The 21,886-nt window shown below is 36.0% G+C and overlaps 2 protein-coding genes across 5 annotated transcripts in view; both read left to right on the top strand.

The window, feature by feature from the left end:
• The first annotated feature begins 260 nt into the window (after positions 1–260).
• LOC126825332 (zinc finger protein 678) overlaps positions 261–21,886 on the top strand; it is a 30,975-nt gene continuing 9,349 nt past the window's right edge. The window contains exons 1-4 of one of the 4 annotated variants that reach the window (XM_050554935.2): positions 261–329; positions 889–986; positions 6,695–6,769; positions 11,085–11,149. The gene's annotated coding sequence lies outside the window, so the exon portion shown is untranslated. Of the gene's footprint in view, positions 330–888; positions 987–3,852; positions 4,050–6,694; positions 6,770–11,084; positions 11,150–21,886 lie in introns of those variants that run through there. The other 3 variants (XM_050554937.2, XM_050554938.2, XM_050554941.2) reach the window with 3 other exon arrangements.
• Positions 1,379–2,703, top strand: LOC126825338 (zinc finger protein 253). Its single transcript, XM_056101985.1, has one exon. The coding sequence runs from the start codon at positions 1,414–1,416 to the stop codon at positions 2,104–2,106; it is 693 nt and encodes a 230-aa protein (XP_055957960.1). The 5' UTR covers positions 1,379–1,413; the 3' UTR covers positions 2,107–2,703.

The following is a 21,886-nucleotide window of genomic DNA, read 5'->3' as shown; positions in this document are numbered from 1 at the left end:
AGCGAATTATTGAGTCGGATGAACGTTAAACCCCATTTCTATTTTCTCACCTAAACTGGCCTTTGAATACCACTAAAATACTAAACACTTATAAGTTAAGGCAGATTAACTTTAATGGAAAATTTGATACTTAATATTGCCTTTGATTACCACTTACCCTTAACTTACACGACGTTACGTATAGTTAAGGAAAATATCCCTTGAATACGGAGCCAGATATGAGTTACTCGGGTTCGAGAAGGTCCAAGTCACATTAAAAACTCAACCAATGGTACAAAATGGCGGCCGTCTGATCGCGCATTGCAGAGATATTTTAATGTATTTTAACGGTATTTAGCTTCATTATAGATGATTGAGATACATTATTTAATGTTCAATTAAATATAAAGATTTGAATATACACAAATATGGGCTTTAACATGCTACTATTCTGCCCTAAACTAAGCTAGACAGGCGTGCGCCATGCAGTGCCAGTGTAGGCTACTTTGAGGGAAATATTAGGCAGGCAGCGACAAAATTCCAACTGCCACGAATTCTTTTATGTTCATGCCTCAATTAAAGATACATTATGGGAGATTCGATAACGAGTTGGCAGTTCTCACTATTTCCACCTAGCCTCGATCATTATTACTAAAGTCAGTATGATAAACAGCGTAGTCTCGATTATCCATTTAATCGTTAAATCGTGAAGGAAAGTTATGCAGTAAATCGGCTCATAATCCATTAAAGATCGCAGTCAAGCCATCTAGAATTGATTATGGTCTGGATAGGTTTATAAATGTCTAATTAATAATTTAGATAACATTTCAGGCCTAAAGAAAGACCAGCAATAGACAGATTTAGCTCTTGCATAATGTATGTTTAATATTAATTATTTACTTTATTCAGGGCCAGTGTTGGTCTTCAAGTAATGATGTAACCAATGTTTCAAACTAACATCTCAAGTGATTTCTAGTGATTTTATAGCTGGATTTTTACTGTTAAAGGTGATATATCCTTTTCTCAAAATCTCCCTCTAACATATATTTTTCAAAATAAACTCTATATATTAGGTATCAAACTGTTTAAAAAAATCACCTTTTTTTATATATACGCCCACAAGAGTCTTAAGTTAATATCCGATTCCTTCGTTCATAGTAAGCTAGTGTGTCCACCGCTTAAGAGCTGTATGCAGACAAGAATTCAAGTCAGTGATCAGTTGCCTTTTAATGGCGAAAAAGTTGCTTCTGATGTAATTATGGATTGCGTTTGATTTAAAAAACTAAATTGTAAAATTATTTAACGTCTTTTTTTCAGTGCAAAGATTGAGGAGTAAAACTGAAAATGTCAAAGCATTCTGTCTCCCCAAAAAACTATAAATGTGATATTTGTGGTAAATCACTAAGAAACTATTCTAATTTAAGTAGACACATTATGATTCATACTTGTGAGAAGCCATATAAATGTGATGTTTGTAATAAATCATTCAGTCAGAAGATCAATTTTACTTCACACACCAGAATCCATACTGGTGAAAAACCCTTTTCTTGTGATGTTTGTAGTAAATCATTTACCAGTAGTAGTGGTCTACTACACCACACCAGAACCCATTCTGTAGCTAAACCATATAAATGTGATATTTGTGGTAAATTACTAAAAAACTCTACTGGTTTAAATAGTCACATGATGATTCATACTGGTGAGAAGCCATATAAATGTGATGTTTGTAGAAAATCATTTACTATTAGTACAAGTCTGTATGCACACAAAAGAATTCATACCGGTGAAAAATCCTTTTCTTGCGATGTTTGTAGAAAATTGTTTTCCACTAGCACTTTTTTACGTGTACACACCAGAACCCATACCGGCGAAAAACCCTTTTCTTGTGATGTTTGCAGTAAATCATTTTCCACTAGTAGTAGTCTACAACGACACACCAGAATTCATACTGGTGAAAAACCCTTTTCTTGTGATGTTTGTGGAAAATCATTTACCACTGGCAGTGATTTACACAAACACATCAGAACCCATACCGGGGAAAAACCCTTTTCTTGTGATGTTTGTAGAAAATCATTTAAACAGAGTAGTTATCTTAATAAACATAAAAGAATTCATACTAGAGAATAAGATACTAGTGAAAAAACCTATTAAATATTGTAGTCATAGCAACTCAAAAACTCATAATGGAGAAAAAGATGTTTTTGTGATTCTTGGAGTTGTTCATTTACTACCAAAAATATTCAACATGAAATGTTCTATTCTGCAGTGACTGAGCTAATAAAGACTATTCTGTACCAACTGGGCTAATGAAGACTACCCTGCACCGACTGGGCTATTGAAGACTATTCTCTACCGACTGGGCTAATGAAGACTGCCCTGCACTGACTGGGCTAATGAAGACTATTCTGTACCGACTGGGCTAATGAAGACTGCCCTGCACCGACTGGGCTAATGAAGACTATTCTCTACTGACTGGGCTAATGAAGACTACCCTGCACCGACTGGGATAATGAAGATGGGTATTCAACTATAACTCATATGAAAGGAAATCCATTTTGTTTTGATGTTTATGATAAATCATTTATAGCCAATAGAAGTTTTATAAACAGATAAAATTCATCAGAATATAAAGAAGATTATTTATTTATCTCCTTCTACTAGAGGATTATTTCTATAAAATAAATTTGAATATGATTTATTTTAGCACCAATAACAATTAAATTTATCTTTAAATATGGTTCTTCAATTGAACAATAAAAATAAAATCTGTAAAAAAGGAGTTTAATTAGTTTGTTATGAATGAAGAAACAAAAGATAGTGTAATGAAGAGGTGTCTAGATGACCGCTATCTCTTTAATATGATCTGACGTTGTCGTGTTCCAACAGTTCCCCTGGCAGTAGCAGTAGCTGACTGGAATCTGTGCGCAGATGCTGTAGTTGAATGTGGCAATCTTGAGCAGTGGTTGTTTCAGGTGGTGCTCTAGGTTGGGGATCGAATGGAAACTCTTCAGTGGCGTGGAACGGTTGATAGGTGGACATTAAAGTGTCCGGCAACGGCTACCTGTGAAGCCCCCCTGATCCAGCATGCCAATATCTCTGTTCCTGTTTTCTTGTGTAAGGCGTGGGATTTCTCCGAATGTTGAAATTTTGATCTGTATTCAAAGGGCCAGATTGCAGGGAATGCACATGCAAAACGTGTGACATGGGAGTGCTTAAAATTGTTAAAAAAGGCAAGTGTTGGGTTTGCACGGACAAAGTTCGTTCATTACCGAGAACTGATATTGGGTTCAAACCCAGAACTCCACAAAAAGAGACCCATCACAAGTTTCACCTATGTGCCATAAAATAGGAAAGCCCAAGAAAACGTTTACCAGAAATATTTCATGAATCAGGCATTGCGTTTTTAATGACTTTGAGTGTATTTTATATATGAAATAATGAAGCTACTAGTAGATTTCCATAAATATTAAATTTGTGTATTTTGAGAATATTATACTTATCAGCTTATGAGATTTAATTCATTCATATTATTAATTTCAGTTGTTTATTTTATATGGTCTCATTATTGGTTTTATCAGTCAGTATTATAATAAACTCCTATTATAATAAACACATAAAAATTACATTTTACCAACTTTATCTGTAAAATATAGTCACAACTAAGAATGAAATTATACTAAAAACAAAATTATGAAAGATGGCCTGCAATAGACAGATTTAGCTCATGCACAATGAATCTTGAACTCTTCTTGAAAGAGTTTTATAGTAGTAGATGATTTCATATGTTGGGGTTTGATTAGCCGCAGTGACGATTATAAATTTGAATTTCTCTTCAGCATTTTTGTTAACACATACATTACATATTCTATTAAACCGTTATATTTATAAGTGAAATAATAGAATGTTATGTTCTCTCACAAAAACAATAATGACCCGTGACCGTCAGGTATGAGTTACTCGGGTAGGAGATGGTCCACGTCATAATTTAGACTTCCCAATGCTTATAAAATGGCGGATGTCTGATTTCGATAGAAAAGACGTAATTATTAAATTGATATAACATAGTACCGGTAGCCTATATAAGTAAATTGTTCTGGATTAATATCTATATTGAGTAGTATTATAATCCATCACAGAAGAGAGAGGCTTGTTTTTGTTTATTATTTGATGTAACTTGAGTGTAAATAATTAATACACATACAACTGGCTTGCAGTTACAGTGGTATAATTTGTGATTGCAAGGCATATGGGAAGCCCAGTATTGTTGTGTCAATGTTCCGTGGACTCGCTATCACTAGATCCTACGCCAACTCATAGAATATAAAGTCAACATATAGTATTATATAATTTGAGTTTGTCCTACAATAAATTTATGGCACTGTCAAAATCACTTTCTTGTCTGTTCTTGATTGATGAAGTGTAATTGGACATGCACATGACAAGATATCAAAAGAAATGGAATTTTTAAAAATGCTTTTATTTATCAACCGTTACAGTAGCCTACATTTATTAAACAGTGTTTATTTACACCATCATGTCAAAATGTCGTATTTCTGAAGCTTTTCTCAAATAATTCTGTACAAAATGTATGGGTAGCCATTAAAAGAGTATGTAACTATCCGCACATATCAAGTTCAACAACTAGTGCAAAAATAAGGAGTGAAAGCGAGTTATTTGCAATTTTATTCAGCAAAGACGTATCTTGGGGATATTTTGTCAGAGTGGGCTGCCATATTCTTAAATCTTCCTTTTTTCTAAATGGCTCCTTTCTGTGAACCTCTATAAACTGGATTAAAATGTAGGGTCTATTTGGAAAATAATAAAATTGCCTTGAAACTTGTGTTTATTATGAAAAATGAACATATTTATTCTGGCGTAGCATGATTTACCCAAATCTAACCAAATCCACTATTATTTCAACCAAGGGACATAACTTGTGTATTGCACAAAATCATTTGTTTCTAAATTTCATTTTGAGGGACTTTTGAAACAAAAACGTTACCATTTTAAATTAAAAATGCCTATTTTGCACAAAGAACAGTATACTATCAAAAATAGATGTAAATTATTATCATATGATTTGAAATAACAGTGGACTTGGGTGAAACCTGCCACCTTTTATTCTGAGCAATGTTATATTATGCTTGGAAATCCTGTGTAAACTTTCTCTGTAAACACCTGGTCCTACTGGTTATTGAGCCAGTGCTTTGATGACTGAGCCACCATGGTCGTTTTCATTGGACATCTTTAAATCATTTGTTTGGGGTATGATCACAAACATCATCTGGATTAAAAATGTATGATCTATGTGGAAAATAGATTAATTTCAACATCAAAATATCCTTGACACTTGTGTTGATGAGCTTTTTATGTATACATAACACATAGTTAACATTTTTATGATTTCTCCATTTACCATTTTTATACCCCCACATTAAAATGAGGTCATATATTAGCATCGTTCCGGCGTCCACAATTGTTGTGAATGCTTTAGAGGCTAAAGTTCATATACGATTGACTTGCACAGTGCTATATGTCACCGAGACCAGAAAACCCAGTGATTTTCAACAGCCCTTGATCACTTTGAAAAATCTTGTGGATTCCCTAGAGGCTAAAGTTAATATCTGATTGACTTTAAATTTATAGACAATGTTTAAGATCATGAGACTAAAAATATATTGATTTTCAATGATTTCTAATAATTACTGCCAGAGTTATGGCCCTTGATTAATTTGAAATATCTTGTAGATGATCTGGAGGGATAAGTTTATACCCGATTGACTTTAGATATATACCCATTGTTTAAGGTTATGAGATGAAGGATCCTAGTCACTTTCAATGATTTCTAATAATTACTGCCAGAGTTATGGCCCTTGATTAATTTGAAATATCTTGTAGATGATCTGGAGGGATAAGTTTATACCCGATTGACTTTAGATATATACACATTGTTTAAGGTTATGAGATGAAGGATCCTAGTCTGATAATTACTGTCAGAGTTATGGCCCTTGATCACTTTGAAATATCTAAAACTGATCTCCGATTGGCTTCAAATTTATACGTATTTAATACAATGAGACGATGAATCATATCGATTTTCAACAATTCCGATTATTACTGCCAAAGTTATAACCCTTAGTCACTTTGAGTAAATTTTGTGGATGCTCTAGAGGTTAAAGTTAGTATAAATTGTTCAGGCTCATGAGCCAAAAAATAATCGAAACAAATTCTAATGATTTCTGATAATTACTTAATGGACTATTACTCATAAAAAGATTTTCATGTGTTGTAAACATTCTCGTTACTGACAAAAGAAGAAATATGCGACAACCTTGTTGACTACCTGAATGACTTGGACGTTGTGGGATTATGTTTTGTCGCCTGGCAACCTATCTTTAAGTGTATTTTGAATGAGGATAGCTCCCACTTTAAGTTACAGTTTGTGTATCGAAAAATTTGCCTCGTCAGCTTCATGACTTATACATTCTATTGAGCAAGACATTACCACATGCTGCTCAATTTGTGATTAAAATCGGTCATCTGAATGTTTTTTTAGGGAAATGTAAGAGCTGGATGAAGGAAAGAATTCACGTCAGTTGTCTGTTGCCTTTCAATGACGATTGAGTTATTACTGATATTTTATCAGAGGTTAAAAAGTATACCTGTTTGAATTAGATTAACCTAGGAAATTAATTAATGTTTGTTTTTTTTACAGAGAGAAGATCAGGAAAAAAACTGAAAATGTCAAAACATTCTGTCTCCAATAGAAACTATAAATGTGATATTTGTGGTAAATCATTTAAAGACTCTACTGGTTTAAGTAAACATATTATGATTCATACGGGTGAAAAAACCATATAAATGTGATGTTTGTAAAAAATCATTTATCATTAGTAATAATCTACAACAACACACCAGAACCCATACCGGTGACAAACCCTTTTGTTGTTATGTGTGCTGTAAATCATTTATCACTAGTAGTATTCTACAGCAACACACCAGAATTCATACTGGTGAAAAACCTTTTTGTTGTTATGTGTGCTGTAAATCATTTATCACTAGTAGTAATCTACAACAACACACCAGAACCCATACCGGTGACAAACCCTTTTGTTGTGATGTTTGTAGTAAATCATTTACCTCTAGTAGTAATCTACAACAACACACCAGAACCCATACCGGTGACAAACCCTTTTGTTGTTATGTGTGCTGTAAATCATTTATCACTAGTAGTATTCTACAGCAACACACCAGAATTCATACTGGTGAAAAACCCTTTTGTTGTTATGTGTGCTGTAAATCATTTATCACTAGTAGTAATCTACAGTCACACACCAGAACTCATACTAGAGAAAAACCAAAGTAAACGTCGATGGTTCAAGCCAAGGTGATAGCCTTCGAAAATGGTTACGAGGTCAAGGTCTTAAGTCAAGGTCAAATGTCCCAAAACTGACTTTGAAAAGTCCGAGTTTAGTTTTCTGTAAGATGACCTTGACCTACGACTTTGACCCAATTATCTTTTCTGGAGGACGTCGTCTCTGCTTTCACCTCGAACATTAACTTTAATAATACAGTTAGAAATAAGGCCACGGCAAGCATAAACGCAAAGGGCCCGAGATGGATGGGACGTTTGGACTCAAGGTCAGAGTCAAGGTTACGGATGGTTAACGGTGACTATTGGAGGTCACCACGACCTTTCACATTGACCACGCCCATTGACTTCCTTTCGGACACGGACCCTCTGCGTTTGACCGTTTTCTGACCGAGCAGTGTGCGACAGGACCAAGTTAAACGTTTATGATTCAAGCCAATGTGATAGCCTTCGAAAATGGTTACGGGGTCAAGGTCGTAAGTCAAGGTCAAATGTCCCAAAAATGACTCTGAAAAGTTTGAGTTTAGTTTTCTGTAACATGACCTTGACCTACGACTTTGACCCAATTATCTTTTCTGAAGGACGTCATCTCTGCTTTCACCTCGAACATTAACTTTGATAATACAGTAAGAAATAAGGCCACGGCAAGCATAAACGCAAAGGCCCCGATATGGATGGGAAGTTTGGCCTCAAGGTCAAAATCAAGGTCACGGCAATATTTACACCTAAAGGCCAATCCACTGATCAACACCAAATAGTATTTTATAGAAAATGGTGGCTTCGCGCAAAAATTAAAGTATACAGAAATTATATTAATTTTTATGAACTGCAGTGTTAGGCAGCTAGTGCAGTGTGTCGGTTTCCGTCTAAGTGTCTTGTTATTCGAGTCGGTTTCCGTCTTAGTGTCTTGTTATTCCAGTCTAATTTTTTAGTAAACAAAGCAAATGGCGTCAAACGGATGAAGTTCTCTCTCGTTAGAAATTAAAAGGTCGGTAAAATAAAAAGTTATTTATCGATTTGGCGTGTGGTCATTGCTAGCCCCCTTAACATCCTCTGAAAATTTCAAGTGCCTATGACCACGGGAACTGGTAGAGGTACGAAAGTGCAATAGCGCCGTGTTCTGATGGAGTTGGCGATGGTAGATTTGATTTTTATAGCGCTTATCTAACCTTCCTTCATTTGGCACATCAGTTAATTAATGTCTGATTAATAATTTATAACAATATAAAGATAACTATAGCAGGGGAAACCTATAACAATATAAAGATAACTATAGCGGGGGAACCTATAACAATATAAAGATAACTATAGCGGGGAAACCTATAACAATATTGTGTGTGGACATGCATGTTATAAAATCGATTACATGTCATTTGGGACTAACGTCATTTGGGACTCGCGTCATTTGGGACTAAAAAAAATATGACCACCACATTTGGGACTCGGGTATACGACGTTTGGGACTTTGGTATACGTCGTTTGGGACTCAGGTATACGACGTTTGGGACTCGGGATAATTTATTAGAAATAGGCCAATTCAAAACACGAAAGAAAATATTTAATAACATGAAACACGTGGTTAGTAAAAGGTTCAACCAAACGATAAAACATTAGTTGCACTTACGGTTCTTTGATAATCATCGTTTCTCATAAAAGTTATATATTTATTTAAAACGAATAATATGCTGATGAATTTATTTGAAAATGACCTACACAAAAAACAAAATAAATATTTACACGACATGCAATCTTTTTTACAAGCCCCTAGAAATTGTTAACGATAATCCGTGAGCTGCACGTTGACATGCTTGTCGTAGATGGCAATACCAATCGATAAATTAGTGCGTACAAGGTAAAGTTTTTTTGTGGAAAATATAAGAAATGGCAACGATCAAAGCGGGATAATTAAAGCTGATTAACTGATAATCCCGATGTTATTGCAGTATGTTCAAAGAAACCTGACGGTTCTTTGGTGGATGAGGAAAAATGTGAGTTGTCAATCATCGAGAATGGCGGCCGTGTGTTGATTGCAGTTATACCGTTTCACGAAAAAACATTAGCAGTGGTCGCTCAATCAAGCTCGTTTACTATTTGATAAAAGAAAAACAAAGAAGTACCTGGTATTACTAAATATACACAAATTTTCAACTATATATTATTGTCAAGTTTTATACTCGCAGATAAAACAAAACAAAGGAGAAGTTTTATACTCGCAGATAAAACAAAACAAAGGAGAACTAGCAGTGTTAATCGCGGTCTCAACAATCCCCGATCAACTAAATAAAACGAAAGACAACTAAGACAGCTGTTACTATATATCTCATAAATAAATAGTCCCAACTGTCGTTTATATTGAGTCCCAAATGACGTGAGTCCCAAATGACGTGATACCATAAAATCTATGGTAAGATCAAAATTGTTATATATACATGTATATTCTATATTAAAAAAGTACATCATCATCATCATTTCGGACTTACAACATCCGTTTCGGACTCGGGGAATAAGTTGAAAGGAAAGGTTGAACACAACTTTCAAATCAATCTATAATAAGCTAAAAACAATTTTATAAAAATAACATGCAGGTAAAATTTACCGCTTGCCATCAAGTACAGCACGTGGAGTCGTTGATCACGGACCGTATAGAACTCTTAATGAATGGCAAATTTTCCAAATGAAAAGAATGTTTCATTTCTTTATATCTGTAATGTGTATATAAAAATGTAGCCGAAGAATTCTGGTCATATGAATTGGACGGAAAACTGAAGTCCTGTTTATATATTGGCTTTCAAGTCGATGAACCCATGACAGGTGTAATTTGAAATCATAGTAGGCTAAACCATAGCACCTCTGCCTGGGCAAATTGGGCTGTTGGATGGCCGAATGGTTAGCACGTGCGTGCTGTATCATAAAGCCTGTCATTGAGTCAACTGGTGTGGTTTCGAATCCCCGGTTGTACGTGACAAGGGTTTTCTCCGGGTCCTCCGGTTTCCTCCCACTGCTAAAGACCCCTACGCGCAAGCGAATTATTAAAATAAAATTAAACCATATGTTAGTCCCGAAATGACCTAGTTTGTGTCGAGTGGACGTTAAACCCCATTTGTCTCTCTCTCTCTCTGGGCAAAATTTCTTTCATAGAACACAACATGGTGTATGCCCATCTTCATTAGCATATCAATATAGGAGATTAAACCCCATTTCTTTTTTTCCGGCGTGGTCCCCCCTTGTCAGTGATGCAGGACGGACGGCCTGACAAGGACAGCTGTCTAATCGTTCGGATGGGACGAAAAACTGAGGCCCCGTGTACACATTGGCGTGCACGTAAAAGATCCCTTGACAGTTGGAATTCGATAAAAGAGTAGGCTGTAGTGCCGCTGTCCTGGCAAAATTTCCCTCACAGCACACTGTATGGCGTATGCCCGTCTTCATTAGCCCAGTTCGGAGCAGAACAGTAGGACGTTAAACCCCATTTCATTTCATTTCCCATTTATGGCGATTGTTTGTTTCAATGATGTAAAAACTAAAGAAATTAATGTTAAGGTAATGAAAACATCTGTGATGTAATGCGATGATAATAATACCCATTACATGTACATCATTAAAACCAGAAAACAACTGTCAACAATGATTTAAACCATGATTTAAGCTGTATCAAATGGACAATATCAGATCTCTAAATTCTAAACAATTGGTGTTTATCTCCTAATTACCATTTTGTTTTGTGTATTTACAGGGAGAAGATTCAGAAAATGTCAAAGCACTGTGTCTCAAGAAATAACTATAAATGTGATGTTTGTGGTAAATCATTTGATGGCCTTCATAATTTAAGTGACTCTACTCTCTACCGACTAGGCTAATGAAGACTACTGTTACGGTCCAGGCGATTCCAGTCTTTCGCACGTCGTTTCCGACTGAGAGTGTCAAAAAAAATGAGACCAGCTCCCTTGTAGTTCACGCCCGAAACACATTTATATAACAATGTCATACATTACCATGTATCACAATATAATGCCCGATATCCATCTTGTCCTTTTCACATAATTATATTTATAACATTCCCGTTAGGCCGATGAATTGACACAAATCAGTTAGCGAAACAAGCGACATCAAACAGCCGGCGGCCATGACACTTTGGCGCGGTCAAGGCTATAACGTCGTCATTGTTAGTAACGCTCGCATTGATTGGTCGACAACTGACGTCATCGGAATCCCCTTATAAATAGAAGCAGACGACAAGGAAATCCTTGTGGACACTCGGTGCACTCGGGAAAGCTCCTTACGTAATTGGCAGCAATCCAGCTATTTTAAATTGGATATGGATCACCAAAAATGGGTAAGGAATTAATATCCTAGCTTTGGCTGTGGTAATTTATCCATAACTGGTCTCCTATTTAAAGACTCATAGGTTGGTTTAACCTTGACTGGCTTGATCCAAGATAGGCCTAGTTGTGGTTCACCCATTCCCCCAAGGCCAAGTCTTACCAATTCCTTATGTCACCAAATCTCCGATTTAATCCTGTCATATCCACCCGCCTGACAGGGCAAATGTATTTATTTACCTAATTCCTGTTTCCATACCTGGGAATTTATCCAAAGGGTTGGCGTCTCACCCAAATTATCTCCCCTTAATGCGATGTATCCCAATTATAAATTGATCCAAATAAAGATGTTTATTTTTATCTACACCCGAGTTTGTTAGTGTTAATCAGCTAAAATTGGCTCTTATTCAATAAAACACATGTGCTCTGTCAACCATATTTATTTTACACTAACCCAGACTCCTTCAGTGAAGAGTTCCACTTCCGGTATAAACAAAGTGAAAGTAAAGTGATAAAGGTAAAATGAAAGTATAATTATAAAAAGGTGAAATAAAGAACATTAACATTGCCTCCTTTTTTTTTTCGTTTAATTTTGTTAGCCTGCCAGACTACTGGACTGTATATATCCAGTGATCTATCATATAAAAGAATAATATGAGCACCAACACTTCCAGTTCCATCATTTATATTATTTAAAGATGCGTCACTATAAACATGTATTTCCCATTTTTCTGGGTTAAGTGCAAATGACCTAAATGATATTTGTGTCTTTACATCTTTTAGTCTATTTATAGCTTTATTTGCACGGTTCAAATCACCAACTGTTGCTTGTTGTAATTTGGTGCTCAAATCAATTTGTTCAAAGGCCATATCAGGTCGTGAAACTTGTACAACCCAATTTAATTGGCCTATTGTTTTTCTGTATATTGTTTGTTCGTCATTTGTCAATATATCATCTTTATTTCTGGCTCTTTGCGTATGAAGAGGTGTATATTCTAATTTCTCGATGAAATCTGAATGATCTAATACTATACCATTTTGATTTTGGAGAAACCTGAATCCAATGTAACAAAACTCTGTATTCTCTTCTTTACCAGCTCTAAATCTCTCTGTTAATTTTACCATCATTTTATTAAACACCTCTGTACCACCATGTAAAAAATCATCAACGTGACAGCATACAATACCAACAGTTTCAGTCTTGATGCAATAAGAAAATAAAGCCGGGTCTAAATCAGATTGTTTACAATCCAACTTTATCAGCTCTTCTTTAACACTTAAATAAAATTGTCGAGCTCCATCTTTCAAACCATACAGGCAGTGATTCAGTTTCCAAATCTTCCCCTTTGAAGTTTTACTTTCTTTAGGCGGTGTCAAATAAACCTCTCTCTCTAAACACTTCCCTTGTAGGAATGCAGATTTAATGTCTGTTGTTTTTATTGTCCATTTTTTACTGGCACATATACACAAAAATAGTCGAATAGCCCCTTTTCCAACTGTGGGACTATCTGTTTTAAAATCAGTTTCTTCTTCGAAGCCTCGCGCTACAAGCCTAGCTTTAACTTGACCATTTTTATTACTTATCACCCAACGAGTTGATACTGTTGTTTGCCCACAGTCATCTACTTCTTGATATGTGTTAAATTTTTTAAATTTGTTTAATTCTTCAGTTTTTGCCTCTTCTAATTCAACACTATTGACTTCTTCTATTTGAAAATCTTCTTGGTGCCTCCATTCAACTTGCTCTAAATTAATACTTTTCTTTCCTGGTTCTCCTTCCAATTGTGTATCTTTAATGTTATACCAGTATTTATTAACCCCTGTTGCTTTTCCTGCTCTTCCTAATACCTCAGCTGCTGTCCATTGATTATTATCCTCAATCTTATATAGTATTTTATCTCCTGGTTTTAGATTTGGAATCATAATCCCATCATGATCTAATTGTCTCTGACCATTTCCATTTTGCAAATTAAAATTTTCCTGTTCACTTTGCTCCTCACCAATGGTTTCTTCAAAGTTTTCTTTTGATTTAATTAATGTTGGATTAGCAATTAGGTCATCATTTTCAGCAAATTTTTCAAACGGATTTTCGGCCTTTTTAACCCTGTTAGGAGAAGCACGGATAAATACGCCACCGTGGCGAATAAATATGACTTTCCCGTCTTGGAATACTACCTTTCCCGGTCCTAACCACCAATTTTTACCGTCCCTTTTATAAAATACTTGGTCACCATTTAAATAACTCTCCTCTGAAACTCTGATTTTACTTCTCAACGCTCGTCTGATTCTTTCACTAGCCTCTGTTTGTATGTAAGCTCTACGTGCACTCTGTAAAGCATTTAAATGTTCTGCAAATACTTCACTAGTAGTTGTTCCATGAAATGCAGGTAATGTTTCATTCATTATGTTTGGCAAGTTTGGACTCATTCCAAATACTAGCTGATGACTGCTATAACCGTTTCACATATTTAGTGAATTTCTGGCCATATTGGCCCAGCATAGCAATATATGAAGATCTGTTTTAGGATAATCTGCCTCTAATTTATCTAACATGGCATCAGTTATTGAATGAACTCTCTCACAAAGCCCATTCTGAAAAGGACTTTCAGCAGCTGTCGTTATTAGCCTAATATTTAAAATAGATGCTACTTCGCGAATCTCTTCATTACTAAACTCGCCTCCGTTGTCACTCATTATGCCACCCATAATACCAAATACAGCAACCCAATTTTTTAGCAGATGATTTATAATGTCTCTAGGTTTTTTACTATTAACAAACACTGACAGTGTGTAACGAGACCACATATCAATTATGTGTAAAATGAGTTTTCCTCTTCGATACTTTAGGTCTATAGCTACAATTTCATTAAACACTTTGGTCATGGGTAATCCGACTACTGGTCTGGGAGGGGTAGTAGAAAACTCCTTGCATGTATCACACCGTTCATAAATTTTCAGCAATATCTCTTCATATTCTTCTCGCCAAGCCCCAGCATCTCTCAACAAGTCAGCGAATTTATTTTTTGTGGGGTGTGCAAACTGGCGATGTAATTTTAATAAAACTTTAAGTTGATCTTCAGGATTTTCACACGGTAAACTAGCCAAACATACTGTCTCTATAGGAATCTCATCAAACGTAGGACAAATTGGTATACAATAATGGCCAGATGCCGTCAGATTTAATGATACATTTTTTCCTAAAATTTCAGCAGTATCATCAATTGTATTCAGTTTTATTTCAGCTTTCTTCATTGCATCACGTGATAACAGCAATGGTATATCTGAATCTACTACATCTGTGTTCAATGTCACCTTTTTACCAGCCATTGTAACTGGAATTTCGCAATGTTTCATTGATTTAAGACACGTACCACCACCAAACTTAAAATTTTTATGACCCTCTGTAACTTTTATTTTCTGTCTATTTTCATCATCTAAATATTCTATAAAGTTGTCCATCCATTTTGATCCGCATACTGTACTTGAACAAGCGCTGTCTAGTACAGCACAATTTTGAGCATCTCTTCCTAAAAAAGAGACATCAGCTTTCTGATTTCCAGTGAAAAGAATTACATTTTCTTCACCTTCTACTAAATTAACTCTAGATATATTCTCATAACTATCCGGACACTCTGCAAGCATATGTCTGTAGGAGCCACATGATCTACATGTAAGCGGATTACCATCGGGTCCTATAGAATTTAACTTCTTCGTCAATTTTGGTACACCACTATAATTTCCTCTAAATATCCCCCCTCTCTGGAAATTACCTCTAGCACTATTATAACCTCTATAACCTCTAAAATTATTGCCTCTGTAACCACCTCTTCCATAAAAATTATCACGCCTTACATGGCCTGATGAGTATAAAGCCTCTTCATGGTCTGTTTGAAATGCTGGTTCTAATTTTACTGCAGGAATAGTGGAACTGGGAAAATTCGAACGCCATTCACCCCCTTTAAATTTCTTCAAAGAAGTTTTCGTCTGTTCATATAGACTTTCTCGTTTGGAATAATCCATCCCTGTTAAGACTAATAGCTTCTCATCTTCAGCCAATTTTGCCCTCTTTAACAATTGAAAGGCAAGTACTTCTGAGGGAAGTGACATTCTTTTCTTTTCCACTCTCCTATATAATATATCAAACTCAGCAATATAACATTCTATGGATTCTTTTTCTCCTCTAATAAAATTATCGAACTGTTCATATTTTTCCAAACTATCAACAAGATCATCTTTACCCAAATGTCTATCCATGAAAGCTATGAGAGTTTCTAACCCATCCTCTTCTTTCAAATCATCAATTGGAATCTGGTCAAAAACTTGTCCTCTAATTTTAAACACTTCTGGTCTTTCCTGTCTTATTTTATCTGCTACTTGGTCCTTTAATTCTGGCAAAAGCAGTGCCACTGCTACACCTTTTTTGTTGTTATCTAAATTTGTAATTTCTGACCATGCTAAAAGTTCCTGCTTGTAGCTTTCATAGCTTTTACCCATTAAGTCTGGTGGGTTAATTTTTGTGGTCATTTTGATTGTTCACTTAATATTTCAATATTACACTCTGTAGTTTATCAACCACGCTCTGCTACCACTGTTAATCAGCTAAAATTGGCTCTTATTCAATAAAACACATGTGCTCTGTCAACCATATTTATTTCACACTTACCCAGACTCCTTCAGTGAAGAGTTCCACTTCCGGTATAAACAAAGTGAAAGTAAAGTGATAAAGGTAAAATGAAAGTATAATTATAAAAAGGTGAAATAAAGAACATTAACAGTTAGTTCTTTCGATTGAAGTGCTAGGCTGGAACGAACCCCTAAAAAGTCTCTAATAAATGTTGAGACGCTACATTGGTGTCAGAAGTGGGATTCAAATTAAATTGATTTCATTGAAGCTTATTCCAGTGTCTAGTGGATCGGAAGTTCTAATAAACACAAACTCCAAATAAATAAATAAATTAGGTTCCTTTATTAATATTAATAATAATAGTAATAGATTCTAAACACATCTATAAAAATGGCCACCAAATCCTTGTCCCCAGAGTTCGAAATTATCCCAGACACTGATCCGGATATGCCCTCGGTAGAATCAGAAAATCAGAATATGGGTGACGATGGAATTCTTAAAGAAATTAGCCGACAATTTAATCAATTCTTCCTGGAAAATGCTCAGGTTCAAAATGATTTTTTAGACAATTTAAAGGAATTAAAGGAGGATGTTAGATTACTAAAAGACCATGTTAATAAATTGGATGAAAAAGTAAATGATCCAAATCCTGCCACATTTTACTCAAATGGAAATGGAGAGGCTCAAAACAGAAGCACACCAAGCCATAATCAAAATTCTAATCATACCTCAATCCAAGCACATGTTCCCACCAGTCCTAGAATTAATAACCCCCTTAGGATCAAACCACAATCATATGATGGAAGTGAAGATTTTGAGGAATATATCTCCCAATTTGATATAATAGCCACATTGAACAAGTGGAGCTACGAAGAAAAATCCCTTTACCTAGCCAGTAGTTTGTCTGGAAACGCCAGGACAATCTTGTCAGAATTAAATACTATCCAGAGAACGGATTTCCATACCCTCACAACCCTCCTAAGTATTCGTTTTGGATCAATGGAAAAATCTGAAATATATAGAGCAAAATTACAAACTCGTATTAGAGGAAGAAACGAATCCTTATCTGAGCTGGCTCAATCCATTCGCAAACTAACGAGACAGGCCTACCCCACGGCAGATGCATCTCTCACCAATATTTTAGCCTTAGAACATTTTATAGACTCCATACCAGACTCAGAAATGAGATTACGAATTAGGGAACTAAGACCCAAGGATATCAATTAGGCTGAGATACATTCTATCGAAGCCCACAGACTGGCAGATAAACAAAGAGGACGTTCAGTTCATTCTGTAGATCTAAATCATAATATAAACCAGGTTGGAGCTGGAGCTGTAAAATCTGATGATATGGGTCAAAGCAAAATTGATATACTTACCTTGAATGGTTCAATCACATCATTGGATAAAACTACCAAACACTTGATAAATACCCTAAATAAGGGACAACCATTGCAGCAATCATCACGTAGCTCCTGGAATAAAAATCCCAAGTACAGTCGGAGTCATTGGCCAAATAACCAACAACATACAAACTCTAATAATAATTATGGCGGGTATCAATATAACTCCAATAGGAGAACAGATAGGCCCCAGCATATGGCAAACACAAGAAATGGATGGTCTCGTCCACCATATAATTGGAATCAACCTAATCATCAAAACCCTGATGAGGAGTCACAATCTAAACCAAGGGAGACAACCTATAATCCCCATTTACAGAGGGAAAGGGATCTCCAAAACCAGGAAAACTAAATGTTGCTGAACTCGAGGGTCAGAATTCAGCAGAAATTGAAAATAACAAAGGGCCCAATAATGTAACAATAAGTAATATTAATGATGATAAACATGGATTTTTTATTAATGCAAATATAATGGGGAAATTTATATCCTTACTTGTAGACACTGGAGCTAATGTGTCTATACTTAGTACGCAATTTATGAAAACATTAGGGGCTTTGGATGAATTAAATATAAAGCCTGTTAATCTTAACCTGGTAACTGCCACTGGCGAAAAGAAACCGTTCCATGGTAAATGCTGGATCGATATAACCCTTGGTACTCATAGGATAAAACATGAGTTTTTAATAGCTGATATTACACAGCAAGGAATTATTGGCATTGACCTACTTACTTCCAATTCAATAAATATATTTCTCGACAGGAATTGCCTGAATATTAAAGGAGATGATCTACCATGCTATAGATTTCAAAGTTCTATGGAGCAAACTTGCAGTAGGATTTGCATGAATGAGGATATTACTATACCCGCTAATAGTGAGACTTTTGTCTTTGGGATCTTAATGGATCCGATACCTAGAAGTGGTGGCGCAATTGTCGAACCTACTGAGAATTTTCTGGAAAAGACAGAACTGTTAATGGCAAAAAGTGTTGTTAACCCTAGCTCGGGGTCTGTGCCCGTACGTTTAATGAACGCTACCAACACAGAAATAAGAGTCCGAAAAAACACAATTATTGCCCGTATTGACACAGTTCAGCTGGTCTTAGAAATGAAAAGTAATATTCCCATTAATGAAATAGACACTAATCAATCTCCTGCATTGGATTCAGACATCCTTCCTGATTATTTGATGGAAGTTTATAATAATTCAATAGATGAATTAACTGAGAACGAGCAACGTTCATTCAAATCCCTTTTGTTAAAATACAAACATACCTTTTCCAAAGATTCATCTGATATAGGCATCACCAATGAAGCTGAGCATTGGATTAATACTGGTTGTGCTCCACCAATTCGTCAGCATCCTCGTCGCGTCCCCCTGGCAAGCAGAAAAGAGGTTGAATTGGAAATAGAAAGCATGGCACAGAAAAATATAATAGAAAAATCTGATAGTCCTTGGTGTTCTCCTGTCGTTTTAGTTAAAAAGAAAGACAATACACTACGGTTCTGTATTGATTACAGACGTCTAAATGATGTCACCATAAAAGATAGTCATCCATTACCTCGGATTGACACTACTCTTGATGCCTTGTCTGGTTTCTCTTGGTTCTCAACGATTGACTTAAGATCGGGATATTGGCAAGTCAAGATTGCCGAACAAGATAGGCCCAAAACTGCTTTTTCTGTACCCGGATGTGGACTGTGGCAGTTCAAAAACATGGCATTCGGATTGTGCAACGCGCCGGCCACGTTCGAAAGACTGATGGAGAAGGTCTTAGCTAACTTATCATGGGAAATATGTATGGTGTACCTGAATGATATCATTATCTTTGCAAAATCCTTTGACGAGCACTTATCCAATTTAGAAAAAGTCTTCCAGAGGCTCCAACAAGCAAACCTGAAAATGAATCCAAAGAAATGTTTTATGTTTAAAAAACAAGTATCATTCTTGGGTCATATAATTAATCAGGATGGAATTACCACTGAATCATCTAAAACAGACGCAGTACGCGATTGGCCTATTCCTCAAAATGTTAAAGAGGTCAGACAATTCCTTGGGCTATGCTCATACTATAGAAAATTTGTCAATAAGTTTGCAGATATCGCTAAACCCCTTCATAAACTAACAGAGATAAGAACTAAATTCCAATGGTCCGATGAATGCCAATCTGCCTTCGATAATCTCAAAGAAGCTTTAACCAGTCCGCCTATACTTGCATTCCCTAAATTAGAAGGTCATTTTATTTTGGACACTGACGCATCCAATAATGGTTTAGGTGCTGTGCTCTCACAAACACAAGATGGTGTAGAAAGAGTGATAAGTTACTATAGTAAAGCTTTTAGTAGAACGGAGAGGAAATATTGTGTAACCAGAAGAGAATTACTAGCAATTATAAGTTCAGTGAAACAATTCCACCATTATCTCTATGGTCAACCGTTTACAGTCAGAAGTGACCACGGTGCATTAACATGGCTTATAAATTTTAAAAATCCTGAAGGACAACTTGCTAGATGGTTTGAGTTCCTGTCTTCCTACCAATTCACTATTCAGTACAGGGCAGGACGAGTACACAATAATGCAGATGCACTATCTCGACGACCATGCATGGTTGACTGTCTCCACTGTACCAAAGCGGAACAGAGATACGAGCATAGTATTATCGAAGATCCACGTACCTCCAATGAAAACCTTAATGTTTTGGCTTGCACAAGTGCTCCAATAGACCAATTAAACAAAAATCCATTATCTTCCTCTTCCCTTCCTGAAAATATAAATAAAGAAATAAATATATATGACGACAAATTAATAATCAACCTACAGTTGGGAGACCCTACACTCCATGAAATAATCCAGTGGGTTAAGCATAACGATAAACCTTCGTGACCAAACATATCGGACAGAGATCAGCGCACCAAATACTATTGGATGCGGTTCGAATCCCTTTTAATTGATCACGATCGGTTATACTATATCTGGGATAAGGGGAAAGGCCAAGATCCAGCCATCTTAATTATTCTCCCTCATATCCTGAGAAATTCTGCATGGTCCCAACTTCATGAACACAGAACAGGGGGTCATTTAGGCTATAAAAAAACATTATCTAAGATCAAAAACCGATACTTTTGGTATCAAATGCATAATGACATAAGGAAATGGTGTGAGACTTGTGATATTTGTGCCTCTCGCAAATCCCCTGCCAAGGTAGCCAAAGGCCCTTTAAAAACCTACAACGTGGGTTTACCTATGGAAAGATGGGCTATAGATGTCCTGGGTCCATTACCGGAAACAAAGCATGGAAATAAATACCTACTAGTGGCAGCCGATTATTTCTCTAAATGGGTTGAGGCTATGCCAATACCTGATCAAAGAGCTATAACAATAGCCCAAACCTTTATTGACCGAATTGTAACAATTTTTGGTACCCCCATGCAAATCCATTCCGATCAAGGACCAAGCTTCGAGTCTGAGGTGTTCCAAGAAATGTGTAAAATTTTAGATATTGAGAAAACTCGAACCACCCCCTATAGACCCCAATCCGATGGAATGGTTGAGAGGGCCAATCGTACCATAAGTGCCATGTTGTCAGCATTTGTAAATATTAATAAAAATGATTGGGATGATCACATATACTTACTCATGTCAGCGTATCGTTCTGCAGAACACGAATCACTGGGCGTTTCTCCATGTGAAATGGTCTTCGGCCGCAACATCCGTCTTCCAGTAGATCTCATTCTCGGATCAGTGGAACCTACAAATTTAAAAATAAAGTCAGACTATGCTTTTGACTTACAAAATAAAATAGAACGAATACATAGTTTTGCTAGAGGGCGTTTAAAACAAGCCACGGCAAACATGAAAGTTGATCACGATAGATCTATTCAATTAAATCCATACAATGCCGGCAGTCCTGTATGGTATTATAACCACAAATACAAAGGTGGAGGTTCAAAGTTAAGGTGTCCATGGGAGGGACCCTACCTGGTGACAAAATGTCTTAATAATGTAGTCTATAAAATACAAAAATCCCCAAAGACCCAACCTAAAGTGGTCCACCATAATCATCTGAAACCGTATACGGGAAATAATATACCCAATTGGTTAAAGATGTCATAAATTATCAACTCTTTATTTTTATTTTTTTTGATAGAACATACGGTATGGGTGTAAACTATGTATGAACGCAGAATTC

This window comes from Patella vulgata, chromosome 6, assembly GCF_932274485.2.
Source record: "Patella vulgata chromosome 6, xgPatVulg1.2, whole genome shotgun sequence".
In the NCBI taxonomy this organism is placed as follows: domain Eukaryota; kingdom Metazoa; phylum Mollusca; class Gastropoda; family Patellidae; genus Patella; species Patella vulgata.
The sequence above is the reverse complement of the archived record's forward strand: the minus strand, read 5'-3'. Positions and strand labels throughout refer to the sequence as shown.